Source organism: Schistocerca serialis, chromosome 5, assembly GCF_023864345.2.
Source record: "Schistocerca serialis cubense isolate TAMUIC-IGC-003099 chromosome 5, iqSchSeri2.2, whole genome shotgun sequence".
Classification (NCBI taxonomy): Eukaryota; Metazoa; Arthropoda; class Insecta; order Orthoptera; family Acrididae; genus Schistocerca; species Schistocerca serialis.
The window spans coordinates 55,136,127-55,156,086 of record NC_064642.1 but is presented as its reverse complement, the minus strand read 5'-3'; the positions used below and the strand labels follow the sequence as shown (position 1 = coordinate 55,156,086).

Below are 19,960 nucleotides of genomic sequence, written 5' to 3'. Positions count from 1 at the left end.
TGGTTGGTTGATACAGGGGAGGGGACGAAACAGCGAGGTCATCGGTCCCATCGGATTAGGGAAGTATGTGGAAGGAGGTCGGCTGTTCCCTTTGAAAGGAACCATCCTGGCACTTGCTTGAAGCGATTTGCGAAAATCACGGAAAACCTAAATCAGGATAGTCGGACGCCTGTTTGAACCGTCGTCCTCCCGAATGCGTGTCCAGTGAGCCACCTTGCTCGGTCAACCGTAAGATTTTTCTTCATTGATGTACATCAGGGCACACTACTAGACTGAGTGGCATACGTTACGCATATTACTTTGCTGCACCAGAGGAATGCTTGTTAATTTGTTCAAGGAGAGAATGCTTGGTTCTTAGCAATCTGACTTGACGTCCACTTACTCTTGTTTGTGCTCTTGTGCGACAGAGGTTGTTTCCCTGCTGTAGCGTGCGCTTCTTTTTTTCTCAATGTGCGCATCGTTAGTAAAAGTTACGTCGCATGGTCCTGCCACAAAAGTCGCCTTTCTTTTGTTCTTAGCCGGATCATGTTCCTTATGCTTGTCAGAAGGCTATTACGGTGACGAATAAATTATTAGTAACAGTGCGACGCTAATAATGAGACTGATTAATTCAAACAAGCGCTGGGTGACCAGAAATTCATCCACATATAATCAAATCAAATAACTCCAGACGTTGCGCCGCGCTGGCCGGTGTGGCCTAGCGGTTCTAGGCGCCTCAGTCTGGAACACCGCGACTGCTACGGTCGCAGGTTCGAATCCTGCCTTGGGCATGGATGTGTGTGATGTCCTTAGGTTAGTCAGGTTTAAGGGGGGTAGGACGTCAAACGGGCCGGCTTGGAACAGGACAGGCACCACAGGACATTTTAATTTCCACTGTCTATACTTTTACAAATAAATTCATAAAACCTTGTCAGCATGACCAGGAAGGATTCAGAATTCACGCTCATAGCAGTGGAAGTTCGAAAACATAACGAAGTAATTTTCTTTACGTGTGACATTTTTTTCACTTACTAATGGCAACATTTGTTGCTATAGGTACACTTTTTTTCATAAGTAACAGAGATGGTTCGATGAATTTTGCACAGCATACAAACCATACTTAAAGGTGTATGAAACTCTAGAATTTTCCAAATCTATTATAACTGTGGTAAAAATTGAGGTAATTAACTACAAAATTTGTGTTTTTTCTAAACATGAAGTTTAAAATACAACAGATCATTCGTTTTTTCGTTAATTAAATAAATTCTAGAGTTTCATACACCTGTAACTATGGTACATATGCTGTGGAAAATTTATCGAAGAATCTCTCTAACTTATGAAGAAAAGTGTACCTATAGCAGCAAATGCAGCCATTAGTAAGTGAAAAAATGATGAAATTTCACACGTAAAAAAATTATTTTGCTATGTTTTCGAACTTCCACTGCAATCAGTGTGAATCCTGAATCCTTCCTGGTGATGCTGACAAAGTTTTATGAATTTATTTGTAAAAGTATAGACACTGGAAATTAAAATGTCCTGTGATGCCTCTCCTGCTCCAAGTCGGCCCGTTTCACGTCCTACCCCCCTTAAGTAGTTCTACGTTCTAGGCGACTAATAACCTCAGATGTTAAGTCCCGTAGTGCTCAGAGCCATTTGAAGCATTTTCGTTGCGCCGCGCGGTGTAGCCGCGAGGTCTAGGGCGTCCTGTCACGGTTCACGCGGCCTCCCGTCGGAGGTTCGAGGCCTCCCTCGGGCATGGGTGTGTGTGTGTGTGTGTGTGTGTGTGTGTGTTGTCTGTAGCGTAAGTTAAAGTAAGTTAGATTAAGTAGTGTGTAAGCTTAGGGACCGATGACCTCAGCAGTTTGGTCCCATAAGATCTTACCACAAATTTCCAATGCTCAGACGTTGCACAAGAGACAAGCTGTGTATCACGGAGAGATGTAGTTGCTAAAATTCCAAGAGCGTAGGCCTTCTTTCGAAGGCGCATCAGCCAGCACATTGCTTCTACTGACACACGTCTCACGAAAGGACAGCGACGAGAAAATCAGGGAGATTGCAGTTGATACGGAGACCTTCGCGAATAGGAGGAGATAGTGGTATCAGATACATCCTCCACCACACACCATTAGGTCTCTCCCGGGGAATAGATGTAGGCAGATGTAAAGCAGTGTCTCGTGATGAAATTAGGACCGTATCGTCGGAGGGAACACACTTAGGATAATGGGCCGCTTCGGATGTCATGGGAGCGCCAGGCCCCCGGGCGGAATGAGATTTCCTGGTAAACACTGGAGCACGTGCGCGCGCGGTTTGGGCGGACACTCGAGGCGGGGGCGGCGCCCGGCGAACAATCGCCTGCCGTCGGCGGCCGAGAGCCGCAGTGTTGGTTCAGGCGCGCGCAACACAACACAGCACAGCATGCCGCACCTCCGGTTGCCACGCGGCGTGAGTCAGCGCACCTATCCAAATACGGCCGTCACCGACACGACACGCGCCTGCATGTGACGCCTGTCCGATATGAAATTTAAAACGGTCACAAAGGCGCAGTTTGTGTGCAGTTGATAGCGTGCAGATAACGGTGCTCCTACCGTATGCACCCGTTGTAAGCTCTTCTGGCAAAAACTTCTTCGCTGTTCGTAGGTTATTCTCTGATGATAATGATGATAGTCCATTAAATTTCGGGCATGCAACCGCGCAAATAAATTTTCCTCCACTGATATTTCGGCCGCGTATCGTCCGGCCATCCTCAGAGTGAGTCACAAGACTGACGACCAGATGCCAAGTGCGGCCTTATACAGGGTGTTACAAAAAGGTACGGCCAAACTGTCAGGAAACATTCTTCACACACAAATAAAGAAAAGATGTTATGTGGACATGTGTCCGGAAACGCTTAATTTCCATGTTAGAGCTCATTTTAGTTTCGTCAGTATGTACTGTACTTCCTCGATTCACCGCCAGTTGGCCCAATTGAAGGAAGGTAATGTTGACTTCGGTCCTTGTGTTGACATGCGACTCATTGCTCTACAGTACTAGCATCAAGCACATCAGTACGTAGCATCAGCAAATTAGTGTTCATCACGAACGTGGTTTTGCAGTCAGTGCAATGTTTACAATTGCGGAGTTGGCAGATGCCCATCTAATGTATGGATTAACACGGGGCAATAGCCGTGGCGCGGTACGTTTGTATCGAGACAGATTTCCAGAACGAAGCTGTTCTGTTCCGACAGGAAGACGTTCGAAGCAATTGATCGCCGTCTTAGGGAGCACGGAAGATTCCAGCCTATGACTCGCGACTGGGGAAGACCTAGAACGACGAGGGCACCTGCAATGGACGAGACAATTCTTCGTGCAGTTGACGATAACCCTAATGTTAGCGTCAGAGAAGTTGCTGCTGTACAAGGTAACGTTGACCACGTCACTGTACGGAGAGTGCTACGGGAGAACCAGTCGTTTCCGTACCATGTACAGCGTGTGCAGGCACTATCAGCAGTTGATTGGCCTCCACGGGTACACTTCTGCGAATGCTTCATCCAACAATGTGTCAATCCTCATTTCAGTGCAAATGTTCTCTTTACGGATAAGGCTTCATTCCAAGGTGATCAAATTGTAAATTTTCACAATCAACATGTGTGGGCTGACGAGAATCCGCACGCAATTGTGCAATCACGTCATCAACACAGATTTTCTGTGAACGTTTGGGCAGGCATTGTTGGTGATGTCTTGATTGGGCCCCATGTTCTTCCACCTACGCTCAATGGAGCACGTTATTATGATTTCATACGGGATACTCTACCTCTGCTGCTAGAACATGTGCCTTTACAAATACGACACAACATGTGGTTCATGCACGATGGAGCTCCTGCACATTTCAGTCGAAGTGTTCGTACGCTTCTCAACAACAGATTCGGTGACCGATGGATTGGTAGAGGCGGACCAATTCCATGGCCTCCACGGTCTCCTGACCTCAACCCTCTTGACTTTCATTTATGGGGGATTTGAAAGCTCTTGTCTACGCAACCCCGGTACCAAATGTAGAGACTGTTCGTGCTCGTATTGTGGACGGCTGTGATACAATACGCCACTCTCCAGGGCTGCATCAGCGCATCAGGGATTCCATGCGACGAAGGGTGGATGCATGTATCCTCGCTAACGGAGGACATTTTGAACATTTCCTGTAACAAAGTGTTTGGAGTCACACTGGTACGTTCTGTTGCTGTGTGTTTCCGTTCCGTGATTAATGTGATTTGAAGAGAAGTAATAAAATGAGTTCTAACATGGAAATTAAGCGTTTCCGGACACATGTCCACATAACATATTTTCTTTCTTTTTGTGTGAGGAATGTTTCCTGAAAGTTTGGTCGTACCTTTTTGTAACACCCTGTATGTTCCACCTCGGCGGTACTGCGCATGCTGGTCACAGACGCTGGTCGGCGGCAGAGAAATACGTTTACACATGCGCCACCTGTGGCGAAGGCGTACAGGCATTCGATTCGCTTATCGATGTATGATCGGCGGCGGTGACACGATGACGACTTCTCTGCAGTTTAACCACCCCAAGAGCCGGATTCCATGCTTTGTCCAAATTAAAACCATTATCTCTATTTATGAAATTATTGGCTAATCTAATCTCTATAGCTTCCTTGAAAACAGATTCCCAAAAAGGAGAGGTGGATGTTAAAATCTTCGCATCACTGTAATTCACGGAATTCCCTGTGTCAATAGTGTTCGGCCACAGCTGACTTGTCTGGCTGTAATAAACGTGTGTATCTTCGATGCACCACACACCTCTCATGAACGGTGCGTGTTGTTTGACCTATGTACGACTTCTCACAATTTCCGCAAGGAATCTGATACACACCAGCTTTACGAAGCTCTGTTGAGAAACACAGTGTAAAGTGATCTTGCGGCCCCCGCACGAGGATTGCAGCTTTACTCGGCTCTGTGAAGGATGATTTACATCTTCGTAAAGCTGGTGTGTATCACAGCTCACAACAGCCTCTGAAAGACTACCCTGGTGCAAAACTGCAACACACCAGATAAGTTTAAACTAACAGTTTTAACAATTTACACAAGCACACAAACTATGCACCCCCCGTAGGAGGGATGGAAGTGGTACAAAACACTAACAATTAAAATATTAACTTTGCCACCGAAGGTGCAACTTAATTTTAAGTTCTAAGAAAAGTCTTACGGTGAAAGGTTGGCAACTTTATATACTAAAATGATCATTTAAATAAAACTCCACGAAATGCAATCTTATACAAAATTCTACAAGGTTGGCCAGACAATAGTTAAGATGCTCTGCAGTACACAGATACCGCCTCTCAAGATCATAGGCAATAATGTCAAAGTTTCCAAAGATCAAAGCATTTTTCAGGTATTAGGCCGTTACACTCCAAGCAATAAATTCGTTAACACACCAAATCCGACAAACATGACAGAGGCAGCTACTAACGTACGGTAGATTGATAGTGAGATTACCGAACAACCCGAACCGCAGGTTGCTCTAACCCGGCCCTACTCCACAAGGGAAAAACGGACCACACAATTTATAAACAACCACCTTCTCGCGGGTGGGCAAAGGGAGAAGAATGGTGGGACGACCCCAAAGCAAAACGGATGGTGACCTCACCAAAAAAACATGCAGAATTTAACAAGAGTAAATCAAACAACATATCACCAATCACTTATCTGCGATTTCTCGAGAAGACCTGGCGCAGCACCGCCAAATCGCTCTCCCGAACCGTCCGCTGCCAGCCGCTTCAACGGCCGCAGGAAGGCGCATGAATTGCCGTACTCGGTAATCACACACACACACACACACACACACACACACACATATACAAACACAACTGTTACCGTGTCCCATCGTTGTAGTGACTGAGTCGCGGTGACTTCAGTCTAATCTTCATCTTTGAATAAAAGTGTCATTTCTTTTGCCGGTCGCGGTGGCCGAGCTGTTCTAGGCGCTACAGTCTGGAACCGCGCGACCGCTACGATCGCAGGTTCGAATCTTGCCTCGGGCATTGGTGTGTGTGATGTCCTTAGGTTAGTTAGGTTTAAGTAGTTCTAAGTTCTAGGGGACTGATGACCTCAGAAGTTAAGTCCCATAGTGCTCAGAGCCATCTGTCATTTCCTTTCGTCTCATTCGGCATTCCTTTCAGTTACCTTCTGTACTATACTGTAGCAGTTCGTTCTACGTGTGATCCAAGTTTCATCGGGTTAGGTTACTTGCCAGTGACACATCACGCCAAAGCTACTTCTGTCCTTAAGTTTTGCACACCAGTGCGCTTACCGGCTACTCAAGAGAGCGAGAACCAGTGAGGAAACTGCGTACACGGCACGAGTGGAAGAAATGCAGCCTGCACCTGCAAGCGCCTGGAGCCGCGAGCTGAGGCGTGAGGCGCCGGCCAGTGAATGAATGGTGCAGCGGACGCCGACATCCGGTGTGGGGGCGTGCGGGAAGAGAGGCGGCCAGAGCGATTACAGTTAGCGCCTGTTAGCGCCCAGGCCACGTGCGGGCCCGTCTCCACGTGCAGCCCGGCTCCGCGCCCACGTGCCGGCGGCGCACACGGGCCGTAGCCGGCGCCCGCACGAGGCGGTGCACACTTCGGCCCCCTCTCTCTTGCACCACGTCTCTCAAACACGAAGTTCCTCGCTGATTCTGTGCCGTGACAATATTCAGAACAATTCAGCTGGAGTAGATTTTAGCATTTTAAGATCGTAAAAGAGGCAGTAAGGTAAATCGGAACAGAAACTTGTTCTTTACGTTCACGAGGCACATACGCTCTAATCAAAAGTATCCGGACACGTGTTGTAGGGAAGCAGCCTACTCAAGCCTTATAAACTTCACATCAGTCTTTCCGTTGTGTGCCAGCCTAGCTCTGACGTCATAAATGTTGCGCAATACTTTAAAAATCAAGTGAATAACTTGAAACGTTTCTAGCATGTCAGTAGTAATACTAAATCAATATGTGTTGAATATCAGTTCAATAACTTTAACCATTTTCGAAATTTGGACGTTTCTCTGTAAAAATCATTGGCGCAACAGAAAAGAGCTAGAAACTTAAAAATTTATATTTAGATTCCTTTTTCATAATAATTTAGTAGAAACAGTATTTTGGATCTCACAAATTAAAATTTTAGTTGAAATTCATAATTTTCTGATTTTTGTCTTAGAAATTAAGGAAGCAAGATAGATTAAGTAGGCGAATAAATAAGGCTAAGATGTTTAAATTTAAGTAGAAGGGAGATCCGCTATAATCAGAAAGATGTGAGAAGTTTCAGTTGAATAACTATAAAACTATAGCGATAGCGTATCTCCAAAGGGCAAGTTCAGAGCTCGTCTACTGCGTGTAGTGTAATTAAATTAATTCTCTCGCCCAAACTATTTGACTTAGCCACGTCAGACTTTTATTATGATTACTTACCTGTGTGCTGATTGCACATTTAAACTGAGAGCTTCATCGGCCATCAGCAAAGGAAGCAATGATTTATTCGGTAACTTAATGTGGTGCATTACTAGCCCAGCGGCTAGTCGGGAGAGCCGATTTGATCAGGCGTTCCCTAAGCCGTCCGCACCGCGGCTTTATATATAAGAAAGCTGCGCGAGGAAGAAAGGCCCCAGTTCTCTCCAGACGGTGATTAGCGCACCATCTGTGCCGGGAGTCGCGTCGCATCGGTATCATTGCTATAAACAGCCTCGGATGCCGTAATAAGTTACTCGGGATACGCGTAACCATGAAATCGTTTTCGAGTGAAGTGTTAATTCTGGGATGACTATAATGATCTACCTTCAGTTTGCGTATGTCGTATTTTCACGTGCCGTCGCGGGACAAACATTCTACCATTATTTAGCGTGGCGTTTGATGAACATTATCATCAAATTATGGCGAGCATTCACTTAAACATTTAATTTGAACAGTTATAGTTGCATCAGCGCATTAGACTCTGAACTGCTCTGTTAGTTGGATTGTGTGGATTCTTTTTGGTCTGTGACTTTCAGAATATAGTGAACATTTTTAGAGAATCGTTTTTGATTATGGATCCTAGACAATCTTCGTTTTTGATTATGGATCCTAGACAATCTCCTAATTCCTCAGAGATATAAGCTGTAGCTATAAGTGTATTTCTCAGATGAAGTAGGCACTAGGAATTCTAATTACAGGCTTCACGTTTTGCTAATCACTTTCTGGTTGCCAATATTGTAGTTAGAGAGCCAGTGTTGAGAACGGCAAACAACAGCATAAATAATAGGAACATTTATATAACGATTACTTCCACCCGCCGCCCCACATATGGTTAATCGGCGCGGAAATGCATCTTTTCTACATTACAAACCAGACATTTTTATAAACAACGATAAAATTCCACCAGCCGCCCCTCAGTGTACATAACGCAGAATCCACGTGTAATGTGGAAGTAAGCACTAGAAGTCACGAGAGAAAGACCCATCGATACAAAGGGATCTGGGGAGTATTGTGTTGCCAGCAGGGAAGCAATAGCAGCAGAATAATATTGTCAGGAGAGCTGTGTCAGTGGACATATCCACCAGGGACACTCCCACCGTCCTAAAGCTGCCCACGAGGATTGTTAGTGATAATGTGGTGTCGAAACGCGAAGGAACAACCACAGCTAAACCCAAGACCGGGCAAACCTCATGTACTGACGCAAACGAACTGTCGATAACTGCGGAGAGTAGTACTAAACAACTGCGTGAAATCAGGGGAAGGAACCGCCTGTGAGTTCCATCGAGCTGTCAGCAGTCCATCTGGCACAGTGGTCGAACGACTCCTCACATGCCACGCACTTCTGTAGTCAGTTTTTAAGAGCGACTTCGTTGGACGTTGGATGACTATAAGTGAGTGATTTGGAGTGATGAATCGCGCTACAGCCTGTGGCAATACTCTGAAGAGTTTTTGTTTGGCGACTGTCTGCACAACATTAGTTGCCATCGTGTGTAGTGCCAAGTGTGGGGTATCGAGAAGGTGGTGCTGTTACGGTATGGGGGTTTATTTCTTGGTTAGGGAGTGGACCTCTCATTGCGCTTAACAAAACGCTGAAGGCGAAAGGATATGAACACCTTTTACGACTTTGTGTGGTGCATACAGCAGAGGAAAATATGACAGTGCACACTGTCATAAACCAAAATCTTTGAGGTGATGCTTTGCGCACAGTAACACTCCTGCAATGGGCTGCTCTGTTCAGAGTCCCGACCTGAACCTAATGGAACACCTCTGGGTTAAGTTAGAGAGACTACTGCGTTCCAGACCCCAGGGACGAAAATCATTACCTTCTCTCGTTTCGGCTCTTGAGAAAGAATGGGTTGCCATTCCTTCACGGACGTTCAAGCACATAATGGTAAGTGTCCCCAGCAAAGTCCTCATGAAAGCAAACCCACTACTAAGCGTCCGTATACTTTTGAACCGATTATGTGACGGTACATAGCTGAAGTAGATGTCTGAAATGAAATGTTAAATGATGCAGAAAGCTGTTGGAGCAATAGATAGAAATTATCACTACAAACAAACTGATTTTCGTTCGTAGTATTTCGTATAGGAAGAAAAATAGCATTTCACTTCAATGGTATCGATCGCTTCTACTGATCGCGGTGCTCCGCAGAAGACTCAATCTTTTCATGGAACAGTGTAGTCATTCTCTGTGTCGTTGGTACAGATAAATTATTACGATATGTACGTAATTAATGTAGCTAGAAGAAGACTTATTACTCTTGGCCATCACATGATAATTGCCACAAACTTGCTTCTTCTAATATTATGTATGCCAAACTTACCAAGATCTTTCGTCACAATGTCTAAGTAGTATGTTAATTCTTTTATGCTTTACAACAGACATTCGCGGTATTAAGAAATACGTTTGCATAGCAACGGAAGAGTAGAGTTTATCGTTCTATTGACATTTAGGTCATTAGAGACGGAGGAGGAACTCCGATTGCGGAAGTAAGTAGGTCGTATTGTTTTCAGAGGAACAGTACCGCCATTTGCCTTCAGTGATTTAGGGGGAGACAATACAAAACGTAAAACAGGCAGCCGGTCAGGGATTTGAGCCGTCTTGCTCCCGAATTCAAGCTCAGTGTCGTCCCACTGCGACCACTCATTCGGTGAATGGTAATGAATGGTCTGATTGGTTAAACATACAAATTATTGTGGGGAAAGCACACTGACTGATAAAACTAAAACCAACGTCGTTAAGCTGTAATAGTTTTTCCTTGTAATAAAAGATTAGAAATGATTGGTTATATCTTGTTCGTTGAATAAAACGTTTTCAAGCTACAGTCAACGACGAGGATTGTGCAGTTTGCTATTACTGACACATTTTTTCTTCGCACCAGCACTTGTTTTCACCTTGAAAACAAAAACTCATTTTTCCTCTTTCGTGCCGTTATCTCGCTTTCATATTGGATCGACACTCGGGGACCCTATGCTCGGCATAGATGCTGCTCTTGTGTCCGTGGCCAGATGCCCCTCCTGAAACTGCATTGGCAACTTAATGTGAGGGAAAGAATGATTTGTGCAAAATCTGTCTGAGATGGTCTACATTCTCTTCTAAACGTTCTATTTGCGTATTGTGTTTCCGAGTCAGAGATATCAAAATGGTTTCAGATTCGCGTAAATTGGTGCCATTTTCTGCCTGAACAACATACCCAGACTGGACGAGCTACCAGATCAACGCCCATTAATCCTACATGGTGGTTGAAGTGGAGGTACGTTGCCTCCCTGTCTCCTAAACTAAGACTCTTGAGAATCTACACGTGGGCATACCGAGCGAGGAGAAGATGAGGTCAAATGCGTCGCCCCCCCCCCCCCTTCTTCCCCCACCGACACTCCACTTGGAATTCAGTTTGTAAAGAAATTTTATTTTATTTTCCAACTGAATCCGCGATCTCCCTGACCCCCCAGTCAGATGTAACAAGCACCCTGAAATCTAAAAACTGGTTACCCGTTCACCGCTGTTCTTCTGGAACTTGAAAATGCTAAATGGCTATAGGTTGTAAAAGCTTGCAGTACTGTCTTTTTTCTATTCTCTGTGTTTCTTCTCGTGTTACCACCCAATACAAAAACTACTAAACATGTGAATGTAGAATGTACTGCAATATATTTCAACATTCCTTTCCACGAGGCAAGCCGGCCGCGGTGGCCGTGCGGTTCTGGCACTGCAGTCCGGAACCGCGGGACTGCTACGGTCGCAGGTTCGAATCCTGCCTCGGGCATGGGTGTGTGTGATGTCCTTAGGTTAGTTAGGTTTAAGTAGTTCTAAGTTCTAGGGGACTTATGACCTAAGATGTTGAGTCCCATAGTGCTCAGAGCCATTTGACCCATTTTTTCCACGAGGCAAAATATAGAATATAAGTACCAGTTACGTCGATCTTTCACTTTTGAAGTATTTGTTTTTATTAACTAGTTTTCAAGCCTTTTCGGGCTGATCAAATGCGACATGCAGTTCTACCTGTACCTTTTCTGCCTGTACGTTACCGCTGGGTTCTGTCTTGCAGCAGTGTAACCGATATCAATGTTAACAACCGCTTGGTTTCTCAGTGATTACAATGGCTAGAGACTACTTCCCTGGCCAGTAGGCCATGAAAATTGAAGGTGCCAAGTGAATGCTGACAAGAGCACCGCCTACACTGTAGGAAGCTGGTACCCGTTATCATGCTGCAAAAGTAGATATGGAACTCCCGCGTGTCGCTGAGTCTGGGAAAAGATTGGAAACTAGTTAACAGAAACAAAGAAATACTGCAGAAGTGGTCAGTGGCAGTTACCGGTATTTACTTTGTGAAATGGGTTAATATACACTGACATGTTGTACATTGTTCATGATACACAGGGGTGACGAAAGTCGTGGGGTACCTCGTAATGTCACAGAAACAAAGAAATACTGCAGAAGTGGTCAGTGGCAGTTACCGGTATTTACTTTGTGAAATGGGTTAATATACACTGACATGTTGTACATTGTTCATGATACACAGGGGTGACGAAAGTCGTGGGGTACCTCGTAATGTCACAGAAACAAAGAAATACTGCAGAAGTGGTCAGTGGCAGTTACCGGTATTTACTTTGTGAAATGGGTTAATATACACTGACATGTTGTACATTGTTCATGATACACCGGGGGTGACGAAAGTCGTGGGGTACCTCGTAATGTCACATGGGACCTCCTTTTACCCGGCGTAATCTCGACGTGACATGGACTCGACAAGTCGTTGGAAGTCTCCTGCAGAAATACTGACCCGTGTTGCCTCTATACCCGCCCACAATTGGGCCAAATCACTCGCTCGAATTATCCAACGTGTTCTTCAAACCAGTCGCAAACAGTTGTGACCCAATGACACGGTACATTCATAAAAATCCCATCATTTCTGGGAGGATGGTCTCCAAGTAGTCGAAAATAACCATTTTCAGTCAATGACCCGTCCAACTGGACCAGAGAACCCAGTATGTTCCACGTAAACACAGTCCACGCTTTTACGGATCCAGCAGCAGCTTGCACAGTGCCTTGTTGACAAATGGTTCAAATGGCTCTGAGCACTATGGGACTTAACTGCTGAGGTTATCAGTCCCCTAGAACTTAGAACTACTTAAAGCTAAGTAATCTAAGGACGTCACACACATCCATGCCCGAGGCAGGATTCGAGCCTGCGACCGTAGCGGTGGCGCGGTTCCAGACTGTAGCGCCTAGAACCGCTCGGCCGGCCCTTGTTGACAACTTGGATCCATGGCTTCATGGGGTCTGCGCCACACTCGAACCCTACAATCAGCTCTTACCAATCGAAATCGGGGCCCGTGTGAGTAAACCACAATTTTCCTGTCGTCTAGGGTGGAACCGACACGGTCAAGAGCCCAGGAGGGGCGGTGCAGCCGCTTTCTGTCGGTCGGCTGCTGCCGTAGCCCCTCAACACCAAATTTCGCCGCACAATCGTAAGGGGGTATGCTTATCGTATGTCCCTTGCCCATTTATGCGATTATCTCACTCAGAATTGCTTGTCTGTTAGCACTGACAAGTCTAAGCAAACACTGCTGCTCTCAGTCGTTGAGTGAAAGCCGTCGTCCACTTAGTTATCGCCGGCCGCTGTGACCGAGCGGTTCTAGGTGCTTTAGTCCGGAACCACGCGGCTGCGTCCGCAGCTCGTGGTCGTGCGGTAGCGTTCTCGCTTCCCACGCCCGGGTTCCCGGGTTCGATTCCCGGCGGGGTCAGGGATTTTCTCTGCCTTGTGATGACTGGGTGTTGTGTGATGTCCTTAGGTTAGCTACGTTTAAGTAGTTCTAAGTTCTAGGGGACTGATGACCATAGATGTTAAATCCCATAGTGCTCAGAGGCATTTGAACCATTTGAGCCACGCGGCTGCTACAGTCGCAGGTTCGAATCCTGCCTTGGGCATGGATGTGTGTGATGTCCTTAGGTTAGTTAGGTTTAAGTAGTTCTAAGTTCTAGGGGACTGATGACCTCAGATATTAAGTCTCATAGAGCTTAGAGCCATTTGAACCATTTTTGATCTTCGTTATCCGTTGTGAGAGGTGATGCCTGAGATTTGGTATTCTCGCCAAATGATGGCTCCGCCAGTACACTGGCCTTTTATTGCTAGTGTAAGCGATGCTACTGCCATCTCTCTGTGCCGTATCGATATCCCATGACCCTGCAACCTTAGTGTAAATAAGAGTCAGCAAAGTAATATGTAAAAATATCATGTAACATTGTCTTTCTCAGTTAAATACATCACAGGTAGTAGGTAGCTGTTGCAAAGCATTAATGTGTTTAGTGACTAACAGACGGTTTTTCAATGGTTTTGTTTCCCAACAAATTGTGGCTTACTTCCTCTGCCAGTCCCTCCTCCACGAAACAAACACGAACCGCACCTCCCCACGCTCAGATCCTCAGCAACCTCTTGAGTCTGTCCTTTCCAGTGTGCTATTGTTGGCAGGTTACATGTAAGGAAATTATTTTTACGAATGGAATAATAGTTTTCTGATGAAGTTGGATTTTCCAGCCTCCGGTCTTCTGTCTTTATTTGAATGCGCATACGGAGACGAGGCGAAGCTAGTGCTTCCGGTGTGGTGGAGCTGCTTCAAGAAACGCGTTACACACTGACAAGGGGAGGCCGCCAATTGTGAAATTCAGATTCGATTCATACTGCGCATAATAAAAGCTCATGGCCAGAGGTGTAATGTGGCAAAGCACCAAGATGCACTTCTAAGCCGTTGTCGAGAAAATCGACAGTTAAAAGAAACCGTTACAGTGAAATACTCTCTACTACTAATAGTTATATAATAATACGACTAATATATATATATATATATATATATATATATATATATATATATATATATACTATTAATGAATTCTTATGCATGCTGGTGAAGGCGGATCGCTCTCCAATTGTACCGCCTCCATTTTTCCGTTTTTTTAACAGGGTGTACCAAAGCTCTCCCGTCCCCACTGATTTTCGACGATGTTATAAGTTGCGCTAGGGACCGGATCTACCTTCTTTCGAAGTTAGCGGGCAACTACGCTGTTATGCGGCGGCTCGTTTCGGCCCATTCAACATCTGTCCTACAAGTGTAACGAGCGAGTAACGGAGTTTTTATTTCATACCTGCCACAGCGAATTTGTGTTCGTGGGGTCTCTATTCTAGTTCGAACGTTTGACTTACGCTATACGTATTCGTTTCGGAATATCGTTTCTACGTCTTCCGTTAACTATACGTGGTTAACATTATGAAGACCATTAATAACATTTGTGAAATACAACTTTGTTTGCGGAAAACATAATGATGTTCGAAGTCGCCAGTTTTTCCACGACAAACGACTTTCAACAACTTATTATATGCATAATTGTTGCAACTGATTGCCTTGCCGGCAATTATATATATATATATATATATATATATATATATATATATATATATATATATATACATTTGAATTATAAAAAACAAATACTAAAAAAAATTGCCTGGTGCGAGATTCGATCTGACGACCTTCGGTTTACAAACCCGAGCGCTTACCGCTGCGCCACGACGCTGTGGAAAATTATTAATCGTAGAGAGTATTTCACCGCAACGGTTTCTTTTAACTGTCGATTTTCTCGACAACGGCTGAGAAGTGCATCTTGGTGCTTTGCCACATTACACCTCTGGCCATGAGCTTTTATTATGCGCAGTATGAATCGAATCTGAATTTCACAATTGGCGGCCTCCCCTTGTGGGTGTCGCTTAGGATAACAGAGGATGTGGTCGCGGTGGGTGAGCCGGCTGCTGAGCTGTGGCCGTGTTGCAGGGAGGAGCGGCTGTCTGGCGGCGTGTGCGTGCTGGTGGCGTCGTGCGGGGGCGGCGAGGCGCCGTCGCTGGAGCTGGTGGACCAGGCGCTGTCTCTGCTGGCCGCCGCCGGGGGGCCCGCCGTGGGCTGCGCGCTGCTGTGGCGGCCCGCGGGACGCAAGGCCAGGCCGGGGCAAGCGCAGGCGCAGGCGGCCCCCGCCGCGCTGGCCGCCTCGGGAGTCCAGGTGCGCCCCGCACTGCTTCCATCACACCTTGCAACTCTGCCTCGTGCCGATGCCTTCATCTCTCTGTCACACCCAAAATCCTCGATAGTCCATTACACTACCAATTTCTTTCCAAGCGAAAGACATCAATGTACGGTTATTTTAATTAATGTCATAGTCAGAAGTGACAGTACGAAAACAGTATTTCCCGGCATTTCATTTTCCAGCGCAACGACGTGTGGAACATACAGGTTTCATAAGTACCTCCAGGGTTTCAGAAAACGACTGCGCAAAATATACGAGACATACAGAAAACAGACACACATCTGTGAACAGACCATCTCTCCAAGTTTGTAACTCACATCACAGGTGCTCAGTATGGGCACTACCAGTCTGGGAAGGTGCGACAGCAGACTCCGTCGCAAATCTGTTGACTGGGTTGCAGACGCTGCCCTCCAGTACTAAACTGGTGATCCCTTGATGCCTCAGAACATCTCCTACCAACCGATCCCTTCTTCTAGTCAAGTTGTGCAACAAACTTCTCTTCTCCCCAATTGTATTCAATAACTCCTCATTAGTTATGTGATCTACCCGTCTAATCTTCAGCATTCTTCTGTAGCACCACATTTCGAAAGCTTCTATTCTCTTCTTGTTTAAACTGTTTATCGACCATGTTTCCCTTCCATACATGGCTACACTTCATACAAACACTTTCAGAGATGACTTCCTGACACTTAAATCTATACTCGATGTTAGCAAATTTCCCTTCTTCAGAAACGCCTTCCTTGCCATTGCCAGTCTACATTTTATATCCTCTCTGCTTCGACCATCATCAGTTATTTTGCTCCCCAAATAACAAAACTCATTTACTACTTCAAGTGTCTCATTTCCTAATCTAATGCCCGCAGCATCACCCGACTTAATTCGACTACATTCCATTATCCTCGTTTTGCTTTTGTTGATGTTCATCTTATGTCCTCCCTTCAAGACACTGTCCATTCCGTTCAACTGCTCTTCCAAGTCCTTTGCTGTCTCTGACAGAATTACAATGTCATCGGCGAACCTGAAAGATTTTATTTCTTCTCCATGGATTTTAATTCGTATTACGAATTTTTCTTTTGTTTCCTTTACTGCTTGCTCAATATACAGATTTAATAACATCCGGGAGAGGCTACAACCCTGTCTCACTCCCTTCCCAACCACTGCTTCCCTTTCATGCCCCTCGACTCTTATAACTGCCATCTGGTTTCTGTGCAAATTGTAAATTGCCTTTCGCTCCCTGTATTTTACTCCTGCCACCTTCAGAATTTGAAGAGAGTATTCCAGTCAACATTGTCAAATGCTTTCTCTAAGTCTACAAATGCTAGAAGCGTAGGTTGGCCTTTTATTAATCTAGCTTCTAAGATAAGTCGTAGGGTTACTATTGCCTCACGTGTTCCAACATTTCTACAGAATCCCAATTGATCTTTCCCGAGGTCGGCTTCTACCAGTTTTTCCATTCGTCTGTAAAGAATTCGTGTTAGTATTTTGCAGCCGTGACTTATTAAACTGATAGTTGGGTAATTTTCATATCTGTCAACACCTGCTTTCTTTGGGATCGGAATTATTATATTCTTCTTGAAGTCTGAGCGTATTTCGGCTGTCTCATACATCTTGCTCACCAGATGGAAGAGTTTTGTCAGGACTGGCTCTCCCAAGCCTATCAGTAGTTCTAATGGAATGTTGTCTACTCCTGGGGGCTTGTTTCGACTCGGATCTTTCAGTACTCTGTCAAACTCTTCACGCAGTATCGTATCTCCCATTTCATCTTCATCTACATCCTCTTCCATTTCCATAATATTGTCCTCAAGTACATCCCCCTTGTATAGATTCTCTATATACTCCTTCCACCCTTCTGCTTTCCCTTCTTTGCTTACAACTGGGTTTCCATCTGAGCTCTTGATATTCATGCAAGTGGTTCTCTTCTCTCCAAAGGTCTCTTTAATTTTCCTGTAGGCAGTATCTATCTTACCCCTCGTGAGATAAGCCTCTACATCCTTACATTGGTCCTCTAGCCATCCCTGCTTAGCCATTCTGCACTTCCTGTCCATCACATTTTTGAGACGTTTCTATTCCTTTTTGTCTGCTTCATTTACTGCATTTTTATATTTTCTCCTTTCATCAATTAAACTCAATATTTCTTCTGTTACCCAAGGATTTCTACTAGCCCTCGTGTTTTTACCTACTTGATCCTCTGCTGCCTTCACTACTTCATCCCTCAAAGCTAGCCATTCTTCTTCTGCTGATGCAGTACGTTTGTGTGAATGCACGGCCTTGTTTGTGTGTGTGAGCCTAGCGCCGTGGGGCGGTCGCTAGCTCGGCACAGTGTTGGCGTGCGCCGGCGACTCAGCGTGCGCTCGTGCCCTTGTTGCAGTACCACGTGGTGAGCGGGGAAGAGGCGCTGCGAGAGTTCGTGGCGGCCGAGCAGGCGCCGGCCGTGTGCGGCGGCCGCTGCGACCACGACCAGCTCGAGTGGGTCGAGTTCCACAAGGTGGGTGCGAGCGCGTCGTCCGTCTCAAAGGGGTCCGGCTGTCTGACACATAATCATAAGCCATCAACTATTACCCACTAACAGTTCAACTTGAAACATCCCCTTAGAGAAATTATGAATTACTGTGCTGGTAAACTTCTTACATTATTTGATTTTCAAACAGCTGAGCAAAGCTGAACGTACTCAGACATTTCTCTCTTTACTTATTCTAATCAACACTAAACTGACACACAATATTTTTAGCGAAACGCAGTCTGACTTTCAATAATCCCAGCAAAAGAATGGCCCTGACTAACAATGACCTATACCTTTCATGAATCACTTACCACACAAAAATATTCTTTACTCGAACTACTGCAATACAGCGAGTCCCAATACTGCCAGCTAAATAAAAGATTCTAACTACTGAAGGCACTAACTACTGATAGGCATCGTTAGCAAATGAAAGATTTTGATGGAGAACAAACAATGTATTTACCTTAATAGTGGATTTACTCTTTCTGATGGACACACGTCCAGATCGTCCACACTCAAAATTCTGCCATCTCTCCCCACATCCAGAACTGCTGGCGGCTCCCCTCCAACTGCGCAACGCTACGCTCTGTTCACATCCAACTGCCCAACACTACACAAGGGAATATTCCTAGAATGAGTCCAACCAACCACAGTCTGCACACAGCACAGCCAGTGATTTTCATACAGAGCGCTACGTGGCATTACCAACATAAAAACCTACACAGTCTACTTACATAGCCCCCATGCTCCTCACATCCACTACTAATGGCGGCTCACCTCCAACTACGCAACGCTACACGCTGTTCACATCCAACTGCCCAACGCTACAATAGCTAATATTCCAACAATGCCAACCAGCCACAGACTGCACACAGCACCGTCAGTGATTTTCATACAGAGCGCTACGTGGCGTTACCAACATAAAGACCTAAACAGCCTACTTACAAACTGTCTGTTAATACTCGAGTTTATAAATGAAGACGCGTGAAAATATTCGGGATAATAAAATAGGTATGGATGAGCGCGATTTTTTCAAATGCCAGTATCAAACCTCAATACACAAAAAAACTAGGAAATTTACATGTATTGATTTATGCGCTCGCAAAGTAAGATTTCGTTCATTAAGTTAGATAAATTTTCAAATTAATTACAAATTTTTTAAAAGTTATTTAACACGTAGCCATTTCACGCACGTATCAGGGTTAGATGACTGCACATGCAAGGGACAGATGGCAAAACACTCGAAAAAAAAGAGGAAATCGTATTAAAAGAGTATCCAACAGTCTTAACATCTTTGTGTTGAACTACTTGTTATACGTAAGTTTTGCGAGGAAGTTGTAGGAAATCAGACAAGTCGTTTCTCAATGGATAAACCCAAACTGGTACGTGGGCCCATTGCAGTTTTTGAATCACAACCGGTTATTTATACTTCGCTCTAGTATTTTCCTTGGAATCTTAGAACCTTTTCTGACTTAATAACTATACTTTTTTACTTTACTAATAGAAATTTGACGTCTTCTTCCCATCATCTGCCTCCAGTAGAACCAATCGTGGGAACATCCTTAGTTGGCATTTGTAAAGAAAAAACGAAAAGGAGAAGGCTAGCAACATTAAAGATAGTATAGCCATCTCTCAATCGGCAGAGAGAGATGGCCATAACACGTCATCAAACATGGCGGACTAGAACACAAAGGGAAACAGCATGGCGGAGTGCAGCTAGACTTACACACCTCCTGAAATGTAAGTTTCCATAACTAGTGACAGTGTAAATTATGGGAACATTGAAAAGTATTGGCATGCTATGCAATGCATTTAAAACTAAACTCATGAAAAATATTTGGTTTTTGTCGAAATAAAGAGTGAAGGGAAGCAGCAGCGTGTCAGTCGTAGCAAAGACTCACTATCAACTGACCGGCTGCACTGCAAAGCGAGTACTTCGAGGACTGCA

General features: G+C 45.0%; 1 protein-coding gene across 1 annotated transcript in view; it reads left to right on the top strand.

Moving 5' to 3' along the window:
• Window positions 1–19,960, top strand: part of LOC126481741 (puratrophin-1-like) — a 728,422-nt gene that overhangs the window by 117,937 nt on the left and 590,525 nt on the right. Inside the window, exons 4-5 of the mRNA XM_050105696.1 lie at window positions 15,266–15,488; window positions 17,881–17,997. Coding sequence (XP_049961653.1) covers window positions 15,266–15,488; window positions 17,881–17,997 — 340 coding nt within the window. The remainder of the gene's footprint in view (window positions 1–15,265; window positions 15,489–17,880; window positions 17,998–19,960) is intronic.